This window comes from Stigmatopora argus, chromosome 7 (genome assembly GCF_051989625.1).
Source record: "Stigmatopora argus isolate UIUO_Sarg chromosome 7, RoL_Sarg_1.0, whole genome shotgun sequence".
NCBI lineage: Eukaryota > Metazoa > Chordata > Actinopteri > Syngnathiformes > Syngnathidae > Stigmatopora > Stigmatopora argus.
This window is the reverse complement of record NC_135393.1, coordinates 13,476,611-13,502,522: the sequence shown is the minus strand read 5'-3', so window position 1 is coordinate 13,502,522 and position 25,912 is coordinate 13,476,611. Positions and strand designations below refer to the sequence as shown.

At 40.2% G+C, this 25,912-nt stretch overlaps 4 protein-coding genes across 7 annotated transcripts; 1 reads left to right on the top strand and 3 right to left on the bottom strand.

Moving 5' to 3' along the window:
- Positions 1-3,598: 3,598 nt before the first annotated feature.
- LOC144077170 (uncharacterized) lies at positions 3,599-10,097 on the bottom strand. Of its 3 annotated transcripts, XM_077604705.1 has the most exons (13): positions 9,916-10,097; positions 9,146-9,331; positions 8,864-9,030; positions 6,076-7,626; positions 5,902-5,990; positions 5,651-5,709; positions 5,416-5,570; positions 5,126-5,288; positions 4,860-5,051; positions 4,478-4,711; positions 4,161-4,332; positions 3,973-4,082; positions 3,599-3,865 (listed from the first exon to the last, which is right to left on the bottom strand). In XM_077604705.1, the coding sequence occupies exons 3-12, from the start codon at positions 8,919-8,921 to the stop codon at positions 4,008-4,010; spliced, it is 2,748 nt and encodes a 915-aa protein (XP_077460831.1). In that variant the 5' UTR covers positions 8,922-9,030; positions 9,146-9,331; positions 9,916-10,097; the 3' UTR covers positions 3,599-3,865; positions 3,973-4,007. The 3 variants fall into 3 exon arrangements, with proteins under 3 accessions (XP_077460831.1, XP_077460830.1, XP_077460832.1); XM_077604704.1 differs by lacking the exon at positions 3,599-3,865 and having other exon boundaries at positions 3,920-4,082; XM_077604706.1 differs by lacking the exon at positions 3,599-3,865 and having other exon boundaries at positions 3,920-4,082; positions 9,146-9,328.
- Positions 10,098-10,247: 150 nt separating this feature from the next.
- Positions 10,248-12,557, bottom strand: pin1 (peptidylprolyl cis/trans isomerase, NIMA-interacting 1). Its single transcript, XM_077604714.1, has 5 exons — positions 12,395-12,557; positions 11,712-11,797; positions 11,343-11,451; positions 11,164-11,274; positions 10,248-10,619 (listed from the first exon to the last, which is right to left on the bottom strand). The coding sequence occupies exons 1-5, from the start codon at positions 12,450-12,452 to the stop codon at positions 10,510-10,512; spliced, it is 474 nt and encodes a 157-aa protein (XP_077460840.1). The 5' UTR covers positions 12,453-12,557; the 3' UTR covers positions 10,248-10,509.
- Positions 12,558-12,610: 53 nt separating this feature from the next.
- On the top strand, positions 12,611-14,177 carry ubl5 (ubiquitin like 5). Of its 2 annotated transcripts, XM_077604715.1 has the most exons (5): positions 12,611-12,747; positions 13,024-13,092; positions 13,240-13,323; positions 13,523-13,560; positions 13,848-14,177. In XM_077604715.1, exons 2-5 carry the CDS (start codon positions 13,037-13,039, stop codon positions 13,889-13,891), a joined length of 222 nt encoding a protein of 73 aa, XP_077460841.1. In that variant the 5' UTR covers positions 12,611-12,747; positions 13,024-13,036; the 3' UTR covers positions 13,892-14,177. The 2 variants fall into 2 exon arrangements, with proteins under 2 accessions (XP_077460841.1, XP_077460843.1); XM_077604717.1 differs by lacking the exon at positions 12,611-12,747 and having other exon boundaries at positions 13,007-13,092.
- Positions 14,178-14,298: 121 nt separating this feature from the next.
- On the bottom strand, positions 14,299-25,852 carry vav1 (vav guanine nucleotide exchange factor 1). The gene is made up of 28 exons (XM_077604718.1): positions 25,285-25,852; positions 24,255-24,349; positions 24,072-24,188; positions 22,567-22,683; positions 22,156-22,214; positions 21,992-22,057; positions 21,798-21,906; positions 21,581-21,673; positions 21,442-21,510; positions 20,905-21,105; positions 20,722-20,817; positions 20,221-20,289; positions 19,918-20,004; positions 19,697-19,782; positions 19,472-19,607; positions 19,300-19,409; positions 17,861-17,962; positions 17,688-17,782; positions 17,586-17,608; positions 17,465-17,501; positions 16,806-16,942; positions 16,308-16,373; positions 15,912-15,943; positions 15,586-15,696; positions 15,379-15,466; positions 14,827-14,953; positions 14,486-14,637; positions 14,299-14,418 (listed from the first exon to the last, which is right to left on the bottom strand). The coding sequence occupies exons 2-28, from the start codon at positions 24,339-24,341 to the stop codon at positions 14,365-14,367; spliced, it is 2,526 nt and encodes an 841-aa protein (XP_077460844.1). The 5' UTR covers positions 24,342-24,349; positions 25,285-25,852; the 3' UTR covers positions 14,299-14,364.
- Between the last annotated feature and the right edge of the window lie 60 nt (positions 25,853-25,912).

Here is a 25,912-nt window from a genome sequence, read left to right as displayed (position 1 = left end):
TACCTAGTTATAAGATTATCCCATCCATCCATCAATCTTATATTAATTACGTGATTGCCATTGACAGTGTTTACCGTCCAAGCCATTGTAACCGGATTTGCCGGCAACCCTCCCAGTTGAAATGAATTTGACATCTATTTGCGAAAAATGAATTTCAGAAGGAACAAAAGAGCCATATTGTATCATCGTCTATTGAAAGACTTATGTAACTCAAAATGGCAAAATCTAACCGGTTTCAGTTTGTCTTTGAACACAACTGAAAAAAAATCAGGTATCTTTCACTAGCTAGCTTGCTAGCAAAATAGTTAAGTGGAGCTGTATTTAGTTTCCGCCTTCAGAATAAAAACAACATTTTCTATTCAGATCACAAATCAATTTGAATCGTGTTTAATTAAGTGATTGGGGGTTTGTTTGTTCAGTAACTTTACAGGGTCACTGACTTCAGAGTTTCTCAATGGGCCAAGGCCTGCCAGTTAAACACACACACACACACACACACACACACAGAAACACAAATGCAATATGTCAAGTGATACTGGTGTTAACAAGGTGGTCTGTTTACAGCCAACATGAATTTCAGCACCTCATCGCCTGCACTAAAAGTCCTCCAACATGGGCCATTTTTTAAATTAATTAATTTATTTATCATTTATTTATTATGAGCATTTTCTTTAAAATCCCATAATTTTTATTTATTTTTTCTAACTGAAACAAATATCAATATCATGTTTCATTTCAGACAAGTCTTTGTAATTATTTGCTCCTTTTATGTTTTATGATGATAAAATTAGCCCACATGTAGATACATGTCATTTGCATTTCATATTTCATCTCCTTTGATCCTTTATGTTGCGTGTGTGTTTGTGTCAAAGAAATGCTTATATGCAAAGATGCTCTTTGCCCCCCCCACCAGTAAAGATCCATCAGTAAAACATATTTAGCATTTCATCTTTGAAGCATGAAATAATAGTGACCTGCAGAGTTGCAGAATAAATATTTACATTGTAGTTTCAAAGACATTTTTTAGGTACTAATGTTCTACTGTAAAGTAATGAGGTAAAAGGAATTGTGATAAATAGTGAATGCAAACCTTTGAAAGTTTTAGCCATCTCATTTGTTTTTGCTTCTACAATAAAAAAATGATTGTGTCTAGCAGATATTATCTAACGTATTTGTATTTAACTAGTGACTTGCAAGCCCATTGTGGCATTGATTAATTTGTACGTATATGTCTTTCTGCCATATTATTGTATTCATGGTTGTAGCTTAATACTTTCATAGCTGTTGAAACTTACAGCACGCCTGGAACATAAACGTCAACTGTTAAACAATTTAAACAAAGAACATTCAAAAGTATAATAACAATAAAACAGGTGAAGTGTTTCATGGCAGCTTGACAGCCAATAATTAATAATGTATTTAAAGATAACTTTAAAGAGTGTTGTGCTTCGGTTTACACATTTTAATTAAGAGGGGAGCAGTACTGTTCCCATCACTGGTGGCGATAAATGTCCAATCCATTTTGACTGGGAGGGATGGCAGTGAACAATTACATTTCAGTGACATTGGACAATTATCACGACTAATTGCAGTGAATGACACAAGGGCGGAATGGCTTACACTAAACTTAAATGTGCCCAAAACTTGTTTATTAAATACGTGCTTATATAACGTAGACAAAAGGCAGCCAAAAATGAAGCTTTTTGTATTGGTTAGTCAAAGGTTAAAATATCTTAACTTATTCCTGTAAGTCATAATGCTTTATGACACAAAATGAGTCACAAATCAAAGTACATTGCAAAATGTTTAGGTTCTGACTGTGAAAATTGGATTGATGTGCTGTTCACTACAGATTGCATGACACACATTGAAATGTAATTAATTGGCCACGTTTAAAAAATACATTTAACACAATCATATTGCCGTAATGGTGTGTTGATTGCAGAATTTTCAGGAAATAAATTAATTTCATTACACTGACATAAAATTAACAAAAGTGGAGGAAAATATAAATCTATGATCTAAAATATATGACATAAACAATACAAAATTGCTTGATTGTGTGTTCAAACATGGATTCCATCTCATCAATTAAGAGATTGTGGAAGATTACCGGAAGGTTTCTCACAGGTGAGTCAGTATAAGTCACAACAGGTAACAAATTCCAAATGTGATGTAATTTTTGGCTTGCCAAAATGGTGACATTCATTCATGCCAAATACACACAATTGTGAGTGAACTCATAATCAACTGTGTGTGTGTGTGTGTGTTTGTGAACCAGTGGCAACCTCTGGAAAGCGAGCCTGGACAATGACCACAAAGCAGGAATTCACCCTGGCTCCCCTTCGTGTTCCTAAAAAGGATAAACGGCCAGGCACGGGGGCAGGAAATGGCTTTTTCATGCCATGCTTTCACATTTACATGCCTACTGCGAGTGAACACACAATCCCACAGACTCACGCACATGTCTCCATGCAGAGGTTAAAAAGGTCAACAAGCCAATCAAGGTATTATCTAAATCCACACAAATATACACACGCACACACACACACACGGGCTGGTGCCTTTGAGAGGTCCTTTGGATGACGTCCATATAAGGAGATACTGGTGTGAGTAGGTCACATGACTGGGAAGAAGAATGCTTATTGAGGTCACGTGACCAGCAGGAGTGAGGAAATGAATGAATCTCCCTTTTTAGGGGTGTGTACGCAGATGTGTGTGTAGCATGTGGATGTTGCCACACACTGCCTCTCAACACACACATTGCACAGTGGAGCCAGACAGGCCTGTTTCTTGGCTACGAGACCGTATATGGAAAGAAGTTCATTAGTAGCCTCTTTGCTACTTCTCTTTATTCTACATCATTTTCATTCTACTAAAGTCAACACTAAATCACCATAGCCCGATCCCCTCCTTGCTTACTCTTATTTTTCTTTCCCAAAAAGCGGGGGGTGGAGTATGTTGGGGAAGAATGTCAAAAAGAGTGCTTGGTAGCACAGCAGGATTTGAGGAATTCAGTCCGAGATCAATGAAACCTAAATCGCTCAGTTCTCAAATTGCCTTTTTGGTTGGTGTTCAGAATAATGAAATTACATTCAAGGCTATCACACCACTAAAATTTAACATCAGTTAAAAAAAAATTGCATAGAATAAATTGGTTGCCTGGTTTCATCCTAACGTCATCCTTAAAATGGAATTAAACCTGTTTTTCTTGTATGAAAATGAAATCTGAGTGGATTCCCATATTGGCATTAGAATCAAAGTATACAGCCTCACCTGTTAGTGCGTGCGAATGGTGGTATTTTTTACAATATTAACATAAAAAGTTATATTTCACTGAAAGAAATATTGTTCCTAAAATACAGTATTTGTATTTTCGATATTGATCCAATGGGACTTTACCAACAGCTGTATTGATCCAAATCAATGTATTGTTATTGGTTAACTACCAATACTAATCCTCTCCAATTTTCCATTGTTGCTAGAAGAGTAGAGATCAGAAATGTGTGAGGTCACGCATGTGTGCTAAGAAGCTTGAAAGTCAAAAAGCGACTGTGTGAGTCACTTGGCATCCATTGGTGAATAAAATACACGCATATCAAAAGCATTCTCTATTCAAGCTCTAGTTTCCCCAACGGTGTACACACATTAGTTAAACCAATGTGGATGTCATTTTTCCAGTCACTTCACCTCTTTCCATCCATGAAGAAATGACTTAATAGTAATATGAATACTTTTTACATTGACTATTGGATGTTGTGTTTCAAATCACTCAGGGAAAATAGAACATTTCATTTTGGCGTAAAGCTGGAATTTGGTAAGAGAAGTGCTGCTATTACCTTAAAGATCCAGTGTATATACATTGCTATAGACAAAATCAAAGGGAAAAAAACAATGGAATTATCTATATACACAAACACAAGATACATAGTCATTTATTTATTCAATTACCAGTTCATTTGATATACACACCATTCAATAAGAGCGTTTGTCGACGAGTGTCGGAGTCACGAGGTCCAGCTGCGGTTCATGTCCACCAATTCCATGCCCTCGCAGTACGAGCGCGGCCTGGAAGCCCGGGTCTAAACATTCAAAACAAGGAAAAGTTTGACAACAAGGCGATGCAGCATGTTGCACCTCGAGAGCTTGGGGGTACTCACGGGTTGCGCGGCCTGCGGGGGGGCTGCGGCCAGCTGTCGTAGGAGCGGGAAGGGTGTCCAGTGGATGGGCTCCACGGGCCAACTGCATACAGACAGGTCGCTGGCCTTTCCTGAGTCTAGGACGCCACCATCGCCCAGGCTCAGCTCGCTACCGTGCCAACCGTATTGGGAACTGAAATGGACATTCGGCGCGATTGAGCCCCATCCATAACTTACTCGTATTAAAAAATAGGAATGTGCAAATTATGATGCAACTGCCACATCCACGCTCGATTTGAAGCATCACAATGTTGCCTATGCAAACGGTGTTATTTCACCTGTCGGGGTAGATGGTGTTGAGGCGTGTGGCGCGACCAGTGCAGGCAGAGGAGGCAGAAGCGAGCGAGAGGGTGTCATCGTGGTAGCAACAGGGTCGGTCAAGAGCTCGCATGTGCAGTAGCTCGTCCGAGCGGGTAAATGCCGGGTTGTCCATGGAGTCGGCCGAACCCGCCGAAGTGGAGCGCGGCCAGAAGCGGGATGACAGCTCGTCGAAATGGTTGAACCGCCGGTAGCTGGACGTAAAAACAATTACTTTTTTGACAGTACAAGTTGAATGGTTAATGAACAGCAAGTTTTTGTATTGCGTCTCACTTCTTTTCTGTTATGAAATGTTGCATTGCCCAAGGGCTGATATTAAAAAGCATGGTCGTGTGTACGTACCTGCTCCTGGTCTGGTCCACCTTGGCCTGAATTAGAGCTGCCCTGTAGCGTCTGACTGCGACAAAAGCCAGCGAGCCAATCAGGATCACAGCCAGCGCCAGGATGGACACGCAGGTACACACCAGACGAAAGCGTGTCATCCGGACATCACACCTCGATCCCATGAACCAGAAGTCCTCGCCCACCAGACAGCTGATGCCAACCAAAAGAAAAACATGTTTAAAATGTACAGTGAAGTGACTCTGAGTGTGTGTGTGTATTCAAACCGGCAAACAGGAAGTTCTCCCGGGTGGTGTGTGCAGATGCCATGATGGTGACAGAGGTCAAAATGGCAGAGGGAGGAACAGCTGTAGTTGTTGGTGGGCCGGGAAATGCAGCGGAAGCCCGCCGGACACCCGAGCAACCAATCGCATATGTCCGCTTGCACACCTGCATCACACGCATAAACAATTGCTAATGAAAAATTCTGGTTTCAGACCCCATCTCTAAGGAAATGTTAATTGTACAGATTAAAAAATTGGCAAATCTAACTGTGCATGAATGAAAAATACCTCACCTCCCAGTGTTATGTTGACCACTTTGGAGCCTCTGAAGTTTCGTGCAGCGCCGTCGAGTCCAGTCCAGCGCAGAAACGTTGAGGCATCTGAGGGAGAGAGCCACTGCAGGGCCCCCTTGCTGTGGAACTCCAGCAACATCTGCACGGCATGGCCACTGGAACCAGAGATCAAGAAAAAAAATGGTCTGCTCAGATTCCATTATGATGGTGAAATGATCAAGCAGTTACTACTCACCTGCCCCACACGCCTAGCATCCTACTGAATCCTGGCGCCCTCTGCAGGTAAGGCTTCATCTGCAACATGAACCAAGTGTTCAGCAATAACAAAAGCACAGTTATCCATAGATATTTCCAATACATTCACTTTGCATACAGGGCCTGTGATCCAACTTCTAAAATACATGCACGACTGCCTGACCTCAAATTCGCTTTCTATTTAGCATCAAAAAATAAGATGTAAAAAAAGTCTGAAAATCGGTTTCCCACCCAGGAGCTAGTATCCTCTTCCAGGTGGGGACCTGAAACCGCCCTGGACTCGCTCACAACAATCTGCAGCAGCAACTCGATCGATTCCACTGAAATCAAGAATCACAACAAAAGCGCATCACAAGTCTGGTAACTCTGCCCCCCTTATATTGAAACCCAGCCCACTTGACACACCTGTAACGGTGGCTGGGTGGTCCGACACAACATATATTTTGGGTATGTTGGTATTCACAAAACTCAAAGAGGTTGAAGCAGATAAAGTGTCCGAACTTGTTTTCTGGGTTGCTACGGTGGTGCCATTTTCCTTCGTTTTGGGCATTTCGGGTGTGAACAAGGGTGTGGCAACAGTTGTGTAACCTCGTGCTGCAAAAGTGGGTGTAGTGTAGTGAGTGCCGTCTGTGCTCGAGTGGGATGCAAAATCATGGACCCTTTCAGATACCATTTCAGTGTTTGAGTGGGGTGAGTGTCCTAGTGTTGAAGTGCCATCCTGAGAATCCCCTAAGTGTAGTACCCCTACCTGGGGTGTGTATTGGAATGTTCCGTTCTGACCCTCAGTGTTAGACGAGTTCTGAACTACTTCAGGTGCAGACACAGTGCTCATGTGGGGTGGGTATCCAGGGGTCCCTTTCCTCTCAATGGTGAGGATTCCATCCTGGGTGCTTGTAAAGGGGGAATGTTCCACTGTTCCCGTCTGGTCTTGAGAGCTCCCTAAGGTCAGGAAAAGTCCGTACGCCGTCACTGTGCTCACGTGGGGTGGGTGTCCAGGTGTTCTTAACCGTTTTTTTGTTGAGTTCTGAACCCCTACAGGTGACACAATGGTACCTGAATGGGGCAAGTGTCCTGGAGTTCCTGTCCCACTCTCAGAGAACCCTGAGGCGTAATGGGACGTTGCCATTTGGTCCTCAAAGCCAGAGGAGTCCGGAACCCCTACAGAGGCCAAAGTGGTGCTCACTTGAAGCATTCTTGTTCCTACCTCGGAGCCCCCAAAAGTGAGGACTTCTGCTTGGGGAATGTATCGAGGTGTTCTCATCCCATCTTTGGTCCCCTCTTCAGACAACATCACAGTGCTTGTGCGGGGTGCGAGTCCAGGAATTCCCGTCCTGTCCTCCAACCCTGACAAGTTTTGGGTACTATCAGACACCACAATGGCCTCTTTACTGGTCTGAGGAGAACCAGGGATCCTTGGTGCCTCTGTAGCATCTGGGTGGCGTGTATTTCTTAGTGTACTTTGTGGAAAATCCGTTTGGGACCAATCTGAAGTGAGTTTTCCGACCACTTGCATCGCAGTAGGAGATGTCTGATTGTGTTTCTGGTGATACACTGTCCCTGTGATAACAGTAGGGGTCGGTAGCAGTGTCCCACTGCCCGGAGACGACGTCACAGCGGGAAAAGCAAACCGCCCAGAGTTGTGATACCCACGCGCCCCGTGTGGCATTGCCGCATTTGTTTCGGCGTTTCGGGTCAGCACCGCCGTCTCCGGAACCCGAGTGACAGATGTTTCCGCTCCATTGTTCCCCATTTCCTCAGGAAGCTGCAGAGCTTCACTATCAGAGCTCTCAGATGCAATAAGAGGCGTGGTGGGACCCGACTCAGCTCCAGATTCTCCGTAGGGTTCTTGTGTTCTTGTGTAGTCGGGCCCGGCTCGAAACGAACGATGGAAATTTCTGTCAGAATGTGAGAGGGGGGCGGTGTGTTCCTCTGTGGAATTCCTTGAATCTTCCTGAACTGCAGGACCAGGACACGGAAACAGAGGGAGAGAGCACAGTCATGAAGGTCAACAACAACAACAAAGCTTCTATCTGACTCACACACACTACGTACATGCACACACACGCAGATACGCACGTGCAGACACACAAAGATAAGAACTTTCCAGTACGACTAGATTTTTCCAAAGTGGGTCAGAGGGGCAACACAAATGTAATTAAGAGCGTTAGAGCATCCTCGTGATCCAGGTAGCTCAAGCTGACTCAGTCTCTGAATAACAAGCAACCTTTTTGGAAAAGGGTAGATCAAATTCTGCCTAGTAACAAGCGAGAACATAAGGGTTTATAAGGGGTGTCAATTATTTCCATGTTTTCACCATTCACGTGGCGTCTATTTTTTTTTATAATTCAACGTGAAATTCGGTGCGTTCAGATGCACAAAAAAAGTCTGAGGAAGCCCCGCTGTGAAACTCCTAGGGAGTCAGCCATTTTGCTTTGAAGGAGATGTTTTAGGGCCACTTTGACCATTACTAACGGGACCTTTCAAAGGGAAATGGTGTCTTTTCTTTACACTAATTGGGCATCAAAGAAGTCTGGACTCAGGCTTTCGTCAAAGAATTCAAACTTTTTTGCCTCATGGAATGGAAACAAATGGAAAGAAGAGAGAACTCACCCAAGGCTTGAAACATCCAACTACCCTCTGAGTGATATATGATAACTGGATGGACATATTGACTTAGATTTCATATTCATAAATGTTATATTTACACTGTTGCCAAATCTGAATTTGAACCGGATTAAATCTGTGTTACTTTTTGAAACTGGGCACATATGTGAAAAACATTTAATTACAATAGAAAGTTATGTTTTTAAATAACATTTTAAGTTTAGCATAGAAAATTATGTACGTACGTTTCCAGTTCCATATAAATTTAATACAACTTTAATATTTGTTAAATTGTTTTGTGCTATAAATCAGAAATAGAGCTTCCTTTAAGAGTACATTTTCAGAGTGAGATTACACAAAAATATTTTTAACATTTTTTTGCCTGAGTATTATTTTTTTAAGTCATAAATAATATAATAATAAACAAACTGAGGAAACCATTGAAAATCCAGATTAATCTACCAGCGGCATGGACCACAATTCCCACTAAAACAAATGTATTTATGTATTTTTTAAATGTACAACAGCAATAATCCGTCACAGACAGGAAAACGCTTGAAATGTTTTATTTTTTTGTATGTTTGCTTACCTGTTGTTGTGACGACGACGATGAAGACGGCGAGCAAGAGGCAGACGTGGAGCTGCATGACCGATCCCCTTCATACATGTCGGGTAGGATGTCTCCAAAAGGGACACACGACCTCCACATGTCACAAAACAAGATTCTTCAAACTTTACTGCTGCGTATCTTCCCTCCTTAAGAAAAAAAAAAAATCCACTTTGACCCCCCTCGTCTCGTTTTAAATGAGCTCCACGTGTGTGCAGTAAAACGTCTTTAAGAGGCGGAGGAAAAGCGAAACGACCGAGCGACCTAGCGAGAGGGGCGTGTGTAGCCTGCGGGCGCCGAGGTGACACGGGCGGCCACAAACGAGCGTCTGCTCCCGGTGAGGGTGAGGTGAGATGCTGCTTGCTTGTGTGTGACGGCGTCCCTCCTCACATCAGCTCCCCTGTTCCGCTCTTGGGCGCCTCCTCTCGTCTAAGGCTGCACTCGGTACTGCTGAATTGCATGCAAGCATCAAGAAACACCAATTTGACAATCAAAAATAAAAATTCAAACATTGAACTTTCCTAATTAGAAACAGCAACAGTGGTCTGAAAGAAGAATTCCAAACCTGATGCAGTAACAAAATGATCATTTGGAACAAAAAAATGTTTTAAATCTTAAACCAACTGTTGAAAGTCTCAAAACCCAAATTTAAAACTTCAAATCTCATAAAACTATACATCTAAAGCCAAAAACCTGTATTGAAACCCTACTTTACAATCACATATTTTAAATCTTGCAAAAGCTGATGTTAAATAACCCTTTATAGAGCTAGTATTTTTGGTAACTAAATAAAACTTAATTAGCAATTATTGCATACATGCTGTATTTTCTATAAATATTTTATATATTTTTTAAATTAACTAAATAAATTAAATGAACCCCAAGAACACACGTTACTGGCCCCAAGTAACCATCTAAAGTTGTTTTTCTTCATAATAAACTAATTGCATTTAAACTGGGAAGGCTGGCTGTGAACGCTCATTTCAATGCTATTGATGACACTAGACGTCCAATCCACTTTGAGTGAGATTCACCCTGATCATTCGATCCCCATCCAGTTGAAATGGATTGCTGTCAAAATGTGTTTTCAATAGCAATTTCTCTTTTACTAACTCCCACAAGTAGATGTCCACTGCTCCTGAAATGTTTAAAAAAAGTAGTGAGTATAGCATTAATATTATTTCATGGATTCTTTAGCATCAAATTCCAAAGTGCAACACAAAGTCACCCTTCAAATGCAAGATCATGACGATTTATCTTCATCAACAAAATATACTTCGTCAGCGGCACGCACGAGGTTATGCAAGGCCACGTTGTCATGGCAACAAGAGTTCGCGCATTTGCCCTCACCAAGAAATGACGATGCTGACAAAGAAAGAGGACTTTTAATTTTGATGTCTCGACAGTTCACAGGAGCTTTGAATAGCCGAGAAGAGAGCAAGAGGTGAGTTTTTTTTTTTTTTTTTAGGAAACGAAAGAGCGGCACGTGCTTTTATTGTGGTGACATGCACTTTGAAATTTTTTGCACCATTTTCTGTTCCTTAGCTGTTTAGTTTGGGTCATATAGGGGAATGGGCGGGATTTCTTTGAACCCTGGTGATAGATAGCGCTTGGTGGGTAGGCGTGTGTCAGCCGGTGCGTAGGATGATGTGAACTCCGGAGTCGGTAAAAACAGGACCGCTCATCTCTCCGGACTTGAGGGCAAAAGAAGCCTCTTCAAACGGCTTCTGCATTTGACCTGAGGAGGATAAAATGCACAAAAATCTACATTACATCAAGAAAGCTAGCTAGCAGCACTACCTCTAGTGGTGATAAAAAATATTTGACTTGGAGAGAAAGTGACAAATGTGTGAATTTGATCAAAGATAATAATGAGAAAAAAAATCTATATATTTTTTCAGAATGGTTGCACATTAATTTTATGGTTGCAAATATTTGTAATATTTTTTATGAACAAACTATTGAGGAATTTTCAGTTTTTGCATCATAAAAATGACATGATAATTTTGTTTTGATTTTTTTTTTAAGCAGCTGTAGAAAAAAATATTTTTCTATAATAGATCACGGTAATGTTCTTGTAAAATGAATATATTTGAAAAATAGATATACCAAAACTAAGGTCGCCATTTTCATTTGTTCAAATTTGAATATATTCTCGGGGGGAAAAATGATATTACTATTTTATATTTACACCTAAAAGACGATAATGTGTTTTCTTGAAAACTTTCATTTAAGCTTCTTCACTACATTGCAAGGTTCCTTTTCTAAAATGGAGCTCTTACCTTTGCCAAAGTGTCCCAAATCCCCGTAGTTTTTTGCCGAACTGCAATCGCTGAAATTAAATGCCAAGTCCTCAAACTTGTCCTCTTCTGACTTGATTCGCTCAATATAGCCTGAAAAGGTAAATAATCCAAAAGATGAAGACGACAAAAATGGTAGCAGGTCTGCATCGGCAACTCACTCTGAATGAGATCGAGTGCTTCGTCTTTGGATCTTGTGATGTTCTGTTCCCGCCATGAAGAGGGGCGACGGGATTGGTTGTGCTTGACCAGCAGGTGTGAGCAGCGGACCTGCCACACCAAACACAAAAAGGGACATTAGCCCTGCTCAGCCACTTTTATTTTTCAGGAGTATTGTTAATATTATTATTTTCTTTTCCATTTTATGATCATATAGGCTAAACCAGTAACTAGCTCATAATCACTGTGTTTGTGGATTTTCTAGTAATTTGTAATTGTTATACCAATACACAAATTAATTAAAAATCTAACAACAAGAAAGCCCAACATGCACATCATCAGATTTCCCAAATTATTCTCATTTTTTTAACCTTCTCCGGTTCTCCATGACTGTCTCCTACTGATGGTCGATCCCATTGACTGGCGTTGGTCACATGATTGAAGTAATACACCTTTCCTGAAGATAAGAAATGTAATATTAATTTGCAGGATACCATAATTTAAAACTGTCTGGTTTATTACAAACCATATTAACGTGGCCAGGTTGAATAATGCCAATATGAAATCTATTACTTAGTTTATTTTTAAACATAGTTAATATGGTGCATGTCTGACGTTTTAGAAAAACCAAGCGGTTTATAAAATGACCAAAAGCTATAACATAGTTCACGCACTATTTGTTTACCAAATGGTACTGACACAAAATGGCCGACAACAAACAACGGGCATCCCGATTGGCTCACAGCAAGGTTTAAGCAGGAAACTGTATATGTGAGCTCGAAGTGTGCAGTAATTACACAGGGCCCAGGGCGGATAGGATGCCGCGCCACCACTATTTGACAACTTTTAAAGAGACAACTAGTTGATTCTGTCACATTTTATCGCATGCAAAACGAATACCACTTGTCACCCTTCGTCGCTAAAGCTATTATTTCACCAGGGCGAGTTTAGTTTAGCGACCTGACGCAACGCGCATCCAGATACGAGTTGCTAACTACTGAGCGCCCATTAGATCCCCTCATCAGGGAGCTTTTTGCCACGCTTGTTTAGTCACCTGAATTCCGGCTCATTCTTTTCTCCCAGCCCCCTGGTAATGCTGGTTCATCTCCCATTGTTATTCTCAGAGCCTTCGGAGATTTTCTTTGCCAAAATAGACTACTGCAAATGTAGCAGCCGTGTGTGAGAAAGTAGTTGCGACGCGTTGCGACAACCACGGACTGGATTACGGCTCTCGCGTTGTTTTTGTTCCCCTTATCCCCGCCTTTGCCTGAGGGCTTCTGTCATTGGTCGACCAAGACTGTCAGTCATTTTTGGGCTGTTTGATTGGTTAAAGTGTTGTAGCAGTTGGGCGAGTGTCGTTTTATTAGCGTAAAAAGCTTTATTTGGTTTCTCCACTGTTGCTTTAAGGTAACATCGACGATTTCTACATTTAAAAAAAGAAGTCCAACTTTAAAAACATTATGATTTTTGCACCGCGTGTTCGTAGCGAGGAACTCTATGAAATACGTTAATTCATTACATAGTAGGTTAGCTTGGATTTAACGAAAGTATGGCGTTAAAATATTTACGAAGAGTATATCATAATAAGGCATTTTTATGTTCATCTCAACGGGCTGATTGTTTTAAAAATCTATTTTATTTAGAGTGGGCTACTTTTAAACTCATCTCGTTTTACATTGACAGACACAACGACAAGATGATCGAGGTGGTCTGCAACGATCGTCTGGGCAAGAAAGTCCGGGTAAAGTGCAAGTATCCTTCAAGAGGCATTAACGTCACTATATTGATCAATATGAATGTGCCGTGATGAATGTGTTAATTGTTTTGTAATAATCCAATAATTGAGGAATTTTGGCCATGAGTTTATATGTGTAGGTCCTTAATCAGCCAACCTTCCAGCTCTGAGGACACCATTGGAGATCTGAAGAAGCTCATCGCAGCCCAGACGGGCACGCGATATGATAAAATAGTCTTGAAGAAATGGTAAGCAAACCCTACTTCAGTTTTGGAGTAGAAAAAAAAATACATGCTACAATTGCGTGCAAAATGTATAATAGCTGATGCAACTACATGTACAAGTAAACAAAAAAAAACATATCAACACATACTATGTTCAAGTGTTAGATGTACTTTTCTGACCTCCAGTGTGGTAACCGTCTTGGAAATGTTCTCTTGTGTGCAGGTACACCATATTCAAGGACCACGTGTCACTCGGAGATTGTATCCTTCATACTTGATGTGCTGTGTAATTCAAGCAGAGTACAAATCCTCACATTTTGATTACTTGAAGATACCAAGTACTGTTACTTGATGATTCTATTACGTCTTCTAGTCAAGATGAAAATGTGTTTTAATTCAATCAATTATTGTTGAAGAGCAAACTCTTCTTCAAGGTGTGTGTGAAAAAGTGAAATATTGTCATTATTGACTTGACAGAAATGCATGTGCTTCAAATATAGTGAGTGAACACATTTCTTTCGACTTTGACTTAACTGTGAGGTGTGCAGATGAGATCCATGACGGCATGAACTTGGAGTTGTACTACCAGTGAAAGCAAGATTCAGTCAATCAGAAGATGGCAAAACAACAGTGGAAAGAGACGTCAATAATTTTCGAGGACACGTGGCTCATAATTTAGACAACAAGTTATGTGATTGTTTACCCTTTGGTTGCTTTTTATATTTTGAAAATAAAGTGGATCCTAACCAACCATCATGCTACCTGACACTTATTTACAAGCATTTGCTTGATCTCAACAATGATGTACACCATGATGGAGTTACCATGAATGGAAAATAAGTGAATCAATAAAACAGGATTATGATGGCAAATGTCAATTTTGTGTCTTTTTCCCCTCTCAGATTACAAACAAACACACACAACACAGCCGTGCAACATTATTTTGGACATTTTAGCAATCACATCCTGACCAATGATGCGTGAAAATGTGAAACGTGGTTTACGGTCATAAAAAATTTATTCCCAAAACAACGTATCAGTTAATGTGAAGTCCCGGCCTGCAGGTCAGCTATAGTCTGAGTAGTCCTCGTCAACATAGTTGGCAGGGAAGAATCCCACCTGTCGGAACAACGATAATTAGTAATCAACAATGCCAATTTTTTTTGTTTTTTTTCCCTCGACTCACCTTTCCATACACTTCTCCTTTCCACCAGCCACTGTGGCCTTTCCTGGATAGGATCCTGATGGTGTCTCCTTCCCGGAGCGAAAGCTCAGACCGGTCGCGGGCCGAGAAGTCGTACCTCGCCCTCGCGATGCCAAAGATGCGTGCGCTGTTTCCTGTTGGGACAATATTACAACAACCGGACAGAGATTAAAAGTGGAAAAAAATAGAGATGCGATGAACCAAGTTTTTAACCATTTTGGTTAAAATTGTTTCAACTGTCAATAAATTCAGTCCAACGTCACATCAAAGACACCCTGTCCCAAAATGATGATGACACAATCAAAACTTGCACGGGCACAAACCTTTGGATGCATTTTTGGCTTTTGGATCGTCACTTTTCTCAGCTTGCTTGTAGGGCGTACGGAGGATTGTGTCCAAATCCTTAATGCACTCCTTCAACGAGTTTTGCTGGTAGAATTCAATCATCTCCTACGGGAATGTATTCAAACTATGCATTAATTATTCGATTGGGTCAAACAAAAGTGTTGTTAAAAAAAAGACCCAATTCTAATTGATGAAACCATTGTTAAGTTCTTTTGAATTCATAATTTGAAGATGGTAAATTGTGTGTTAAAGTGCATGTTTGTATGTTTTGTTACCCATTTTAATGTCTTAACAAATCATTTTAAAATCTTTTTTTCTCTTTTGTGTGTTTCTCTCATTTCATATAAAATTAGTATGCATTGATCATTCTTAAACGGTTTAGTTGGTAGAATGAGGACTTTTGAACGGATTTGGGCTTTCACATGTAAAATGTGTTTCCAGCTACGACAAATTCAAGTTACGAAACAACTTCTGGAAGCAATTAATTTCATAATTTCATATCGTATTCAACATCGACCCACGAGACTCACCGCCAAAGCTTTGAAGGCCTTTTTCTCATTCATGCGGAACAGGCCATCACAGGACGTAATTTTAATATGTTTGATGTCCATGTTGAACCTACCAGAACAACGAATTAGATTTCCTCACATTATAATGAAAATTGTAAAACAGTCCTCCTTAGGACGAGTTCATTTGACTTCAGGGTACACTTATTTGCCACATTTCTTAAAACTTACTTGATGCTGATGGCGAACTCTCCACCGTCCTTCTGTCGGACCAGGTACGTTCCGTCAGAGCGTGAGATGAGCAGGTTCTTGGCGGAGGGTCGATCCATATGACCCGCAAACCTTTGAGTATTTTCAATCATTTCAATGGAGAAAGATGATTTGTGTGTTGTGAGTTATGAACGTAATGTTACACTTCTGGACATAGATAGTTACGAATTGTTTTAAATTTGGTTCAGTGAGATGATTTCTGTCATGGTATCAAATTATGAGATTGACTTAGTGTTTCATCTGTAATGCATGTAAAATAAAATAACTTAACATTATGTTTCACTCACCAGCTGAAAGCGGACAAGTCCGGAGTGGGCCTCTGTGGAGCAAAGTGACATCACACCCATGTAAATAACATGTACATTCACATTTTTAAGACATTCTGTGGCATTTAACAGTGTCAAATGCAAATTTTCCTGTTGTCAAATACAAGTTGAAGGTTTTTCAACCATTAAGATGGCTGTGTATGATGACAATAAAGGTTTTTGATTGATTGATTGATTGATTGGTTGATTGATTGATATCCAAACGACTCCCCATTTACACTCATCTTTAATAAGAGTCAGCATGAACCTTCGGCCATTTTAAGTGGCTCCAATCAACTTGTAGTAAAGTTCAGATGTTTAAGTAGGCTTTTCTTGCCATTTTTGTAGTACGCCCACATTGCGAATGATTATACTTACACATGAAAACGGGATAACTCTGCGACAGGGGAACCAGCCTGACTGACCCCTTGTCAAGTTTTTGCCCTGAGGAGAAAAAAAGAGAAAAAATGACGATGATAATAATAAAAGGATATTTTTGGTTATTTTGTTAAGCAGGTCTCAAAGGGAAACTCATTTTGAATAATAGCAACTACTAATTGCAATGCAAAAAATACAAATTTGCATAATAAAACAAAACATTAGTAGGGTTGAAATGACAGGTAAAAAATACTTAAAAATTCAAATATAATTACTTCAAAGTAAATCATATTCTTAGAATGCCAAAAATGCCAAAATGTATTGACTACAAATAATTATATTTCAAACATAAAGTACCAGAGTTCACAAGGCAATGAAAAATAAAAGTTGAGGATTTGAAGTGGAGGGTGCAAGCACGTTAACATAGAGCAAAAAAAAAAAAGACGGCGCCTGTGTTCAACACGGGTGATTCGCTGTGCAACGCCAGACCTCACTTACCTCCCACCATGACAGCTCCACCTCGGCCCGCGTCAGTTCCACCACATCACCTTTGGACAGCTGCAGCGCTTGACCGAAGCTGGTGGGCGGTGGCGGCATGCCAAAATACTCCTGACACGCCTCCATCTTGGGAAATCCTGAGCAAGACACATCAGTGAAGTACAAAACATTTAAAAAAAATCATATTATTTTTAGTTTTCTTTGATTATCCAGAAAAGGAAATGATGAAATTGAAATGCTCTTCCTATTTTAATTTCAAGTAACATTGGATTGGATTGGATTGGATAACTTTATTCATCCCGTATTCGGGAAATTTCATTCTGACAGTAGCAAGGAGGGTGAGAATGCAGATACTACAGGAAAGGCACAATTATAAGTTAGACAGTAGTCGCAAAGGCTGCAGAACAACAAAGCAAAAGCACAAAGTACAAAGCAAATCAAAGTAAATGGGATCATTAAGAATCACCAAATCAAATCATTAAGACAGAAAAGCAGCAAAAACACAAAACGAGCAAGAGTGGGCGGAGCTACCGCCACCGGCTGCTACTTGAACGGCGCCATCTTGGTTGCGGTAGCAAAAACGGATACAGACAAACATGTATTTAACAGAAGAGTTATTAGAAAGCAATAGTATTTGGACCATAATTCTCTCTCCTTACCAATGCTGGTATTCTCTGAGGACGTGTGCGTCTTATTCTAAAGGGAATCAATCAATTTAAAAAATATTATTTCAGCACATGAGGAAAAATAATAATATTAAGCTCATGATGGGACACTCACCTTCCTGGCAGCACTTGCATGGTCTGAAAATGGCAGTGTCAACAGTGCAAATTAAATTATCTTAGAAATACAGAGACTCTAACCGGAGGGGACGTATGATACCTGAGCTACGTCCGCAAGCCGGCAGTCTGCCCAGGCATTCTTTGTGGGCTGCTGTTTTGCAGCGTGTGCAGCGGTAGCCCTGGAAGAAAATTCCTCTGACGGGACGGAAAAAAAGACATGAGAGCGCAGTGAGAAGGTTTCAATATGAAGCGGAGACGGACACATGGTGGTACCTCAGCATCATGGCGCACGCTTTGCAACTCGCTGTCTCCTCAAAGTTGTGCATCTGGAAATCGTGGTTGTTCGCCGCCGCATTCTCGGGACACATATTAGACCTGTCCAGACATTTCGAAACATGAAATATGGTAGACAATCTGGAAGCCATGCCCACGAACACCACCATTTTTATTTAAACAGCAATTTTAGGCACCAAATTGTCCTATAGATTTTGTCAAATGACTATCATATTTCAACCACATATTCTATAATAGCTAGACAACGCTAAATTGTGTGCGGTCGATTGGTCGCCGGTCTTTTGGTCGCCGGTCTTTTGGTCGCGGACTTTTGGTCGCCGTCTTTTGGTCGCCTCGACTGCGACAACGGGCGACCAAAAGACCGGCGACCAAAAGACCGACGACCAAAAGACCGGCAACAAAATAAGGTAAAACAACACGGTCTACGCATCAATAAAAGCCAACAATGGCCATGAGCAGTTTCACTGAGCCGACGTGTGAGTGTAGAAGAGTTTGTATGTACATGCGTTGTCCCTTTAAGAAGCTACGTCAGTCAGGGTCTTAACAAGTTCTCCAACAAAAAACAATAAAAGTCCGGGAAATTTGGAGCTTTTCTTTAGCCTAATAATTACGTATGACTAAATAGTAATTCGCAGTTTGTATTTAGGGAATTTGAGCAACAATTTAAAATTCAAATTTAATATTCAGGGCTTTTAATCCAGTTCTTTTAATCCATTTATATAAAAAAAATCTAAAATGGTCCGGCGCACATGAAATCAAGTTGATGTTAAAGCGGCCCGCGAACCAACCCGAGTCTGACACCCTTGCTCTAAAGAGCAAAGCTTTCCACAATACTAGTGTCCTACGAGTGCAATCAGTGGATTGTCGTCAGGTGCTTCTCGCAGCACAACCCCCGCTCGTTCAACTTTGTCAGCTTGGTCGGCGCTGGATGGCTTGCAAAACGAAAAGCTGCCCCCACCAACACCGACCCAACCCCCGTTGATTCAACTTTGTCAGCTATGTCTTTACTGAATGCTTGGAAAACAAAAAGCAGCCAGTTCAAGACTTTTTTGGACCTATTTCAAAAAATCGAGAGCAAGAAATTGAAGCATTAGACATATGAAGGAAAACGTAGCATCCCATAATATTTAATAGGGCTGGGCAAAATAAGGGCCACAGTGAGTGTGGGGGTGCTTTGGTTTCAACCGGGAAAGTCCGGAAAATTTGGAGCTTTTCTTTAGCCTAATAATTACTAGGGCATTAAGTATGACTAAATAGTAATTCGCAGTTTGTATTTAGGGAATTTGAGCAACAATTTAAATGGTAATTATCACTTACCTTCCGGGCGACCAAAAGACCGGCGACCAAAAGATCGGCGACCAAAAGACCGGCGACCAATCGACCGTGTACCTGCTAAATTGTTAAAACAGTTGACTTACTGGGCCATCTCAAACTGCTCCAACCATTTCTTCTTCAGTTCCCGCGTTTTGAAGTACAAGTCATAGCCGCACTTCCCAAAAGAGTCCAGCAGGAGGAACAGGTAGGACCACTAGGAACGCACAAACTTGTGTTAGCGTCTCATCTCTAGAACTGAGGAGATGAGTAGAGCACCTTCTTTTTGTCCTTGTCTCCGGTTGTCTCATCTCGTACTTGGTAGTGCTGGAGCTGGATGATCTCTTTAAGTTCAAATGACTCACCACTTTTTTTTTTGCAGACAAACATGGCCCTGTCGAAGAGAAAGGCGTATCTGCGAACGACATCACACAATATGGAGCGTGAAATTGAAAAAAAAAACATAATCCCAAAAATCAACAGTATTTCAAAGTAAACACTCACCTTTCTTGCTTCGACTTCTTCTCTGTGCTGCAAATTTTTAGCTCCCCATCCATTTTGGGGCGGCCAAACAGGGCCAAGGACTGTGTCTGCAGGAAAATGACAGAATTGTAATGGAATAGAAAATATTAGTTTTACAGTTTTAGTGTCACAAACATAATCACATTGAACTTATACAAATATGGACAAACATATATGAATCTTTACAAAAAAATCAACCTTACCATGTTCTCAATAGACAACTGAAAAGTGGTAATTTGCCTGAGGATCTCATTGTCACGCTTGACCTCGTTGACACATTGCGCCAGGTCCTGCAAATACAAAAGTCCTGAGTTAATAAAAATTAGCATCAGTCCAGCAGTCACGAACACAGAGCAAAAAAAGTTTTGAAATTATTTATTTTGGTCTCACCTAATTTTCTTGCAAATTTCAGTTTTTTGGTCCCACTTTTTTTTTAATCATAAAACTTGGCTTTAGAAAAACAGAGTTTTGACTTTTTTAACCATCGTGCATGCGGCTAAACTCACTCGCAAGGCGTCCAGAGCCGTACGCAGGTTGTCCTTTTCGGTCGAGTCGCGAGTGTGTTTTACCAGTTCCTTTAAGTGCAAACAAAGCATTGGGAAAGAATTTAATTCTAATTTGGTCATTGCTGAGATAAATATAACATTATTCATGCAATATGACTACGTACAATAAAACAGGTAATGATTATCAGCCATTACCACAACGTTTATTTTATTTTTTGAAACACTGGATACAGTCCCAAGCATACAGGTATTTGAAGTGCAAATAATTCTAGATATTATCTATCCAAATCGATGTTTTTAACTCCACAACAGTAAAAAAAAAATGATATATTTGTTTTAAAAAGGGCATATCATAAAATCCAATAATTAAAACAATCCAATAATGTATGTATTGCACAAAAAAAAATCTGATAGGGTCTTTGTACACCACTTATTTTCACCTTTGAGTGGAGAACTTAAATTTGACATTTAATGCTGGCTCACAGTCTATACAAAGCCTACCTGTAAGAGCAGGGGATATTTGAGGACCCTTTGCATGGGCACCATCAGCAAATCCCTGAGAGAGAACCTCCCGCTGTTTGCTCTCTTGGAACACTCCTGCGAGACGCAGCAAAAATGAACAAGCTTCCTCACCTGAAAATCCAAATCATTTCATTCAAGTACTCGAGGTGAAGAGTTATGCACCTCCAGCTTCATTCTGATATCCTCTCTCGTACTCGAAAGCTTGTCCAGATGCTTAGTGGCTGTTTCCACTTGACTGCAATAGCGACCGTAGACAAGTAGCCTTTCCTTGTAGTTGACAAACACCTGGTGGAGAGTCTTGGCTCCGTTCCTGATGGAAATCCGGATCTCATCTAAAAGTTCTCGATGTATGACAGCCAAATCCTACACACACACACACACACACACACATTATGGACATAGCACAAAGTTGTACATGTATGACACTGTCCCTAAATATAGAAAATTGTCAAAAGCACTGATTCCACTCTTTTATTGGAAATCAAAGTAAAAAAAGGTATAATTCTGTATCTAGATATATTATACAAAGGAAGAAAACAAAAAAAATCACTAATACATAAAATAATTTTAGGCAAAGGAGTAAAAAAACAGTGTTATGAATTTTTGGCATGAGACTGTTTTGATATATATCTACCTAGATACAGAATCAATATACAGGAAAAAAAATAGACTTGCATGGCACCACTGTCTTTGTAATACCTGTATATTGACAAAGATGGTCTCGATATCCTGAGTCAGGAGGAATTTTTCCAGAGGTTTTTTGAAGTGCTGGTGATTAAAAACAAAAGAGTTCCAGAAGGATGTGGGGGGTCTGTGTTAGTGTGTGTTTGTAACACACCTGTAAAATAGATTCCAACGTATCAGAGTACTTTTCTTCTGTCTGCTTCATTTCTTGGAGACAGCAATCACGCATATCCACACCGGACTTCTGCTACACAACCACATTCAAAACAGACAAACACATTGTACAGGTGGTATAAGCAAGAATGAGTTTGATAGCTAAGAACATACAATTAAATACTAGAGATTGTAGATTAGATCTGGAGTGCACTCACATTTTCAGGTTGTTTGACTGTCCTCATCAAGTCCTCATAGATTTCATCCCCTTCGGCCTCCACGTCGTCCACGCAGTCGTACAAATCGTCTGTTTCATCTACCGTGTCACTATATGCAATATAGGCAATGTCACATACATCAATAAAGATGCGTTCTTGATTTCTTTAATGTCCCAATTTGACTGTTTGCTCACTCGATTTGGTCAGAAAGTCCGTTGTAGATATCTTCATCAGATATGTCTCCACCCAAAGGGAAAGGCCTGAAGTGCAGCAGCAATGCGTGCAGTACATTATTATTATAGATATAATATTTACAAAACCCTGTGTATGATTTACTTGTCACTAAGCACATACTTACTGGAGTCCTTTCTGTGTGGCAACGGATGAGTAAGATAGGATGGACAAAGTGTTTAGTACCTGTTGAACAAAAAAGACACGTACACACAAAAATAATACATTACAAAATATTAGGTAAACCATGCAAAAGAGTCAAACGAGCCAGTAAAGAAGTTGTCAAATATACGACACGTAGATTCAATCAGTATCACAAATCTTCAACACGTAGCTAACATTTTTTTTTGGTTTCCAGAATTCATTTTAGGGAACCCTAAGCAAACAAATAAAAGATAAAACTTAAACAAAAACACTAAACAACATACTATATCAATGAAGAACCTGTAAAATGAATATGTAAACATTAGCACTGGGCACTTGGCCTCACAACTTCCTGTTTGGAGTAATGAAGTCATGCTTAATTAAGCGTCCGTACCTTAGCGAAGTCGCGCACATCAAAAAGGTCAAAGGCCTCAAACAGTTCGCTCTTCTTCAGCTGGAACTTGTCATGACATACCCCCAAGAAGGTCCGGATGTTTTTAAGGCACAAGAACTACAAACAAGAGTATATAACGTTACACACACGTTTGTTCCCATTGCAGCAAATTGCAGCAAATTGCAGCAAAATCTTCCATAAATCTATATTATATTTGAGGAGTATAATGTTTCCCATGGATGTATTGAATCGTTTCAGTTCGGTTTGTTGCAATAAAATCCAAACGGCAATTTCGGTTACGTTCATTTATTATTTTTTTTAACTTAGAAATGATGACTTTTTGCATTTGTTTGACATTTAATAACCATTTGATTTAAGAAAGTGCCGAGCATGAGAAATAAGACAAACAAAGCAGTGAACAAAACCGCGAAAATAACCACACAGAATACCATGCACAGTGTATCCAGCCTGTCGATGGTGGGCGGGACATGACTTGTGACATTTTACAGAACTGCGCATGTATGTGTGTGTCTGTGTGTACATGTGTAAAGCAGTGTGGGTAGCGTTTTTTGAGAAAAGAGGAAATGCTGAGTCGTGACTGACACACATTGATATTCAAGCTACCAGCTGCCCCATATACAGGAAAATGCACCACGTCTGGAAGTCCCTCTACTCGTTGAGTAACACTGTACGTGTAGGTGTACACGCGTGTATGTGTCAAAGTGTAAGTTCCCAAAGTGTTATTGGCTGAATGGAAACGAACCAGAAGTGTCCTAACTACGATTGGTCACATATCGGATTTACAAATCTTATATTCACTCCAACTGTTTTACAAAAAATAATAATCAAAGTTTTACCAAGTAAAGAAAAATGAATTATTTTAAAAGATCTATGGAATTATTAAAAAGCAACTGAAGAACTAAAATTCCTGTTAAAAATGTCATTAGATAACCTTAATAGAATTACTTTAAGTTTAAAAGTAACACTGAATAGTAAAGTATTCAATCATTAAAAAATGTAATAGAAAAATACTGTTGTTTGAGTTAGATTCTATCATTAGTGTTTATCCCAAACTAATATGAAACAAAATTTCCAGACAGATAAGTTTTTAAGATTGAAGTTATATTATTTGTTTTATCCAGAACATTTGTATTGAATAGCTTTTAAATGTTACATTTAGTCATAATAAAAAGTATACCATAAAAAATGACTGGAACTGCCAACTAAAACATAAAAAAAATGTGGGTTAGTTTGTCAGCAGGCACTTAAAATGGTGGCAGATTCACATTCACTTTCTATTTAATCGCTTCATTCACGACACAGACGTATCCCCTGCTGTTACTACCGTATCAGACGATTAAGATAAGATAACCACATGTTGTATATTGTAGTTTCTCCTCTTGAAAGTATAACCAACAATTGAGTTGAAAAGGCGACAGGCCACAGTCATTTTAAGGTCATAATTTATACCTTAAAATCCTAGCGTTTATGTGTGGGTGCATTACTTGGGACATCTGTGGGCGCAGGTTGATTTCCCTCAGGTTGACAGCCAGAGGCAGCAGGTTGTTAAGAAGTTGGCACAGCAGCACTCCGTCTCTCAGTGCCTGTGCCAAGTCGCACACCTGAGACACACACACACAATTAGTTGAGTTCGGCGAGATAATTTCGGAGAGGGCGTGACGCTTCACCTGAGCGGTCTCCCAAGTGACGCGGTGTGTTTCCGGTAGGACCCGACATTCGATGAGCCATTTTCCACACTGCCGCCACAACTCCATCTCTTTTTCTGTCGATCACAAGCACAAACTCTGAAGCAATTGATAAATTGAACCATATTTGCCTTATATTTGAAGGATTTTTTTTTTTTGCTCTGAGGTGGTGCCCAAATTCGAACTGACTTATAGTCAGTAATAATCCAGAGACAATTTAACGCTGAATTTTTCTCTTTTCAAACACTGTTGGCACGAAAAGTGAATCATGAAAATAAGGGGACTTTGTGGTGAAACTGTGATGTAACGTTATACACAGGCAGTGGCTTATGTGTGAACAGGTGACATTTTAACTCTCGCACGCTAAACAAATGCAACACTTTTGGTTATAGTCTCGTTGCCAGCGTCAAGAGCACTGAAAGACGTAAATGCTGATTAAAATAAAAAAATATATATATAGATATATTACAAATAATCCCATTGTATATTTCGAGTGATTCGTGAAGGAGGTCATTTAGCTAATAGATATAATTTCTGTAATCATAAAGTCATGGCCTAAAACAGGGACAAGTGTAGTGTGACTGCATGTCAGGTTGTGAGAGAAATGCAACCACAGTAATTCTAATTATGAAAATGGAACAACAGTAATTCTCACTAACCCTGTTAAAACAAAGAGGATGATGTACATGAAATACAAGAAGAGCAGGTGGCACATGTGCAGATTTTCTTCACGGCATGAGGTTCCTCATGTTTAAAATGTTACAATGTTAGGTCACACTGTGTGTAACACATTGAATTTGACATCACAAGTGGGCAGCAATTCCCAACTTGGACCGACACACCCCAATATGTGATAAAAGGAATCATTAATCGCAACAACTCTTGACTGCCTTCAACTCTTGCTTCCTTCACTTTTCTTAAAACTTTTGTCTGTTGTGTAAAGTGTCCTCATAAACCTCTATACATACAAACACAAACGCTGAACGTTAGAGAAGTTAAGGAAGGAGCTTACCTTCAGTCGCTTCCTTGCCGTGGAGGGTTGTCTGTCGTCTGTGACTTCATTGTCACACTCTCTAGTTCCGCCTCTGTCCTTCCGTCCCTCCACTTCCTTTTTCCTGACACACACAGTTACGTTCAGTGGCGGGGTGGTTGCTACGGCAGCTAGAGCAAGTGTTAGATGTTAGTACGTTTCTCATGAGGTCAGATGTGGAGTGTATAGACTCAGATTTCCAGAATGATGCAAGAATCCCACAAAAAAAGAAAGGAAGTGAAAGTATCTGGAAATGGGAAACAGCATCCAAAGCAAAAAAAAAGAATCATAACCCTCTTTTTTTCATTCCATAGAGGTCAACATTACCATCTTGAGTCACCACAGTAACCTCACTAAACACTATAGTACTATTTCATTTTTGTTGTTGTTGATTGGCCTGAATTATTCATGGTAACACAGGGCCTGTCGGCCTCACAGTTCTGGGGTCGTGGGTTCGATGCCAGGTTGGTCCTCACTGTGTGGAATTTGCATGTTCTACTGGGCTTGTGTGGGTTTTCTCTGGGTGTGCCGGTTTCATCCCACATCCCCAAAACATACCTGTCAACCTCTGCCGATAACTGCCCTTATAAATGATTATGATTCCCCTTAC

Bases quoted from the DNA above. Each gene is read 5' to 3' on its own strand.
- ubl5 (XM_077604715.1), top strand. From the start codon at position 13,037: ATGATCGAGGTGGTCTGCAACGATCGTCTGGGCAAGAAAGTCCGGGTA. The intron at 13,093-13,239 runs GTATCCTTCAAG...CCAACCTTCCAG, and splicing joins AAAGTCCGGGTAAAGTGCAA to CTCTGAGGACACCATTGGAG. The intron at 13,324-13,522 runs GTAAGCAAACCC...TCTTGTGTGCAG, and splicing joins AAAATAGTCTTGAAGAAATG to GTACACCATATTCAAGGACC.
- LOC144077170 (XM_077604705.1), bottom strand. From the start codon at position 8,921: ATGCAGCTCCACGTCTGCCTCTTGCTCGCCGTCTTCATCGTCGTCGTC. The intron at 5,571-5,650 runs GTGAGTAGTAAC...CTCTGGTTCCAG, and splicing joins ATGCTAGGCGTGTGGGGCAG to TGGCCATGCCGTGCAGATGT. The intron at 4,083-4,160 runs GTGAGTACCCCC...TTGAATGTTTAG, and splicing joins CCCCGCAGGCCGCGCAACCC to ACCCGGGCTTCCAGGCCGCG.
- pin1 (XM_077604714.1), bottom strand. From the start codon at position 12,452: ATGGGAGATGAACCAGCATTACCAGGGGGCTGGGAGAAAAGAATGAGC. The intron at 11,798-12,394 runs GTGACTAAACAA...TCTTATCTTCAG, and splicing joins AAGAATGAGCCGGAATTCAG to GAAAGGTGTATTACTTCAAT. The intron at 11,275-11,342 runs GTGAGTTGCCGA...TTACCTTTTCAG, and splicing joins AGCACTCGATCTCATTCAGA to GCTATATTGAGCGAATCAAG.
- vav1 (XM_077604718.1), bottom strand. From the start codon at position 24,341: ATGGAGTTGTGGCGGCAGTGTGGAAAATGGCTCATCGAATGTCGGGTC. The intron at 24,189-24,254 runs GTGAAGCGTCAC...TGTGTGTCTCAG, and splicing joins TCACTTGGGAGACCGCTCAG to GTGTGCGACTTGGCACAGGC. The intron at 14,638-14,826 runs GTTTGTGCCCGT...TTGTCCCAACAG, and splicing joins AGCCAAAAATGCATCCAAAG to GAAACAGCGCACGCATCTTT.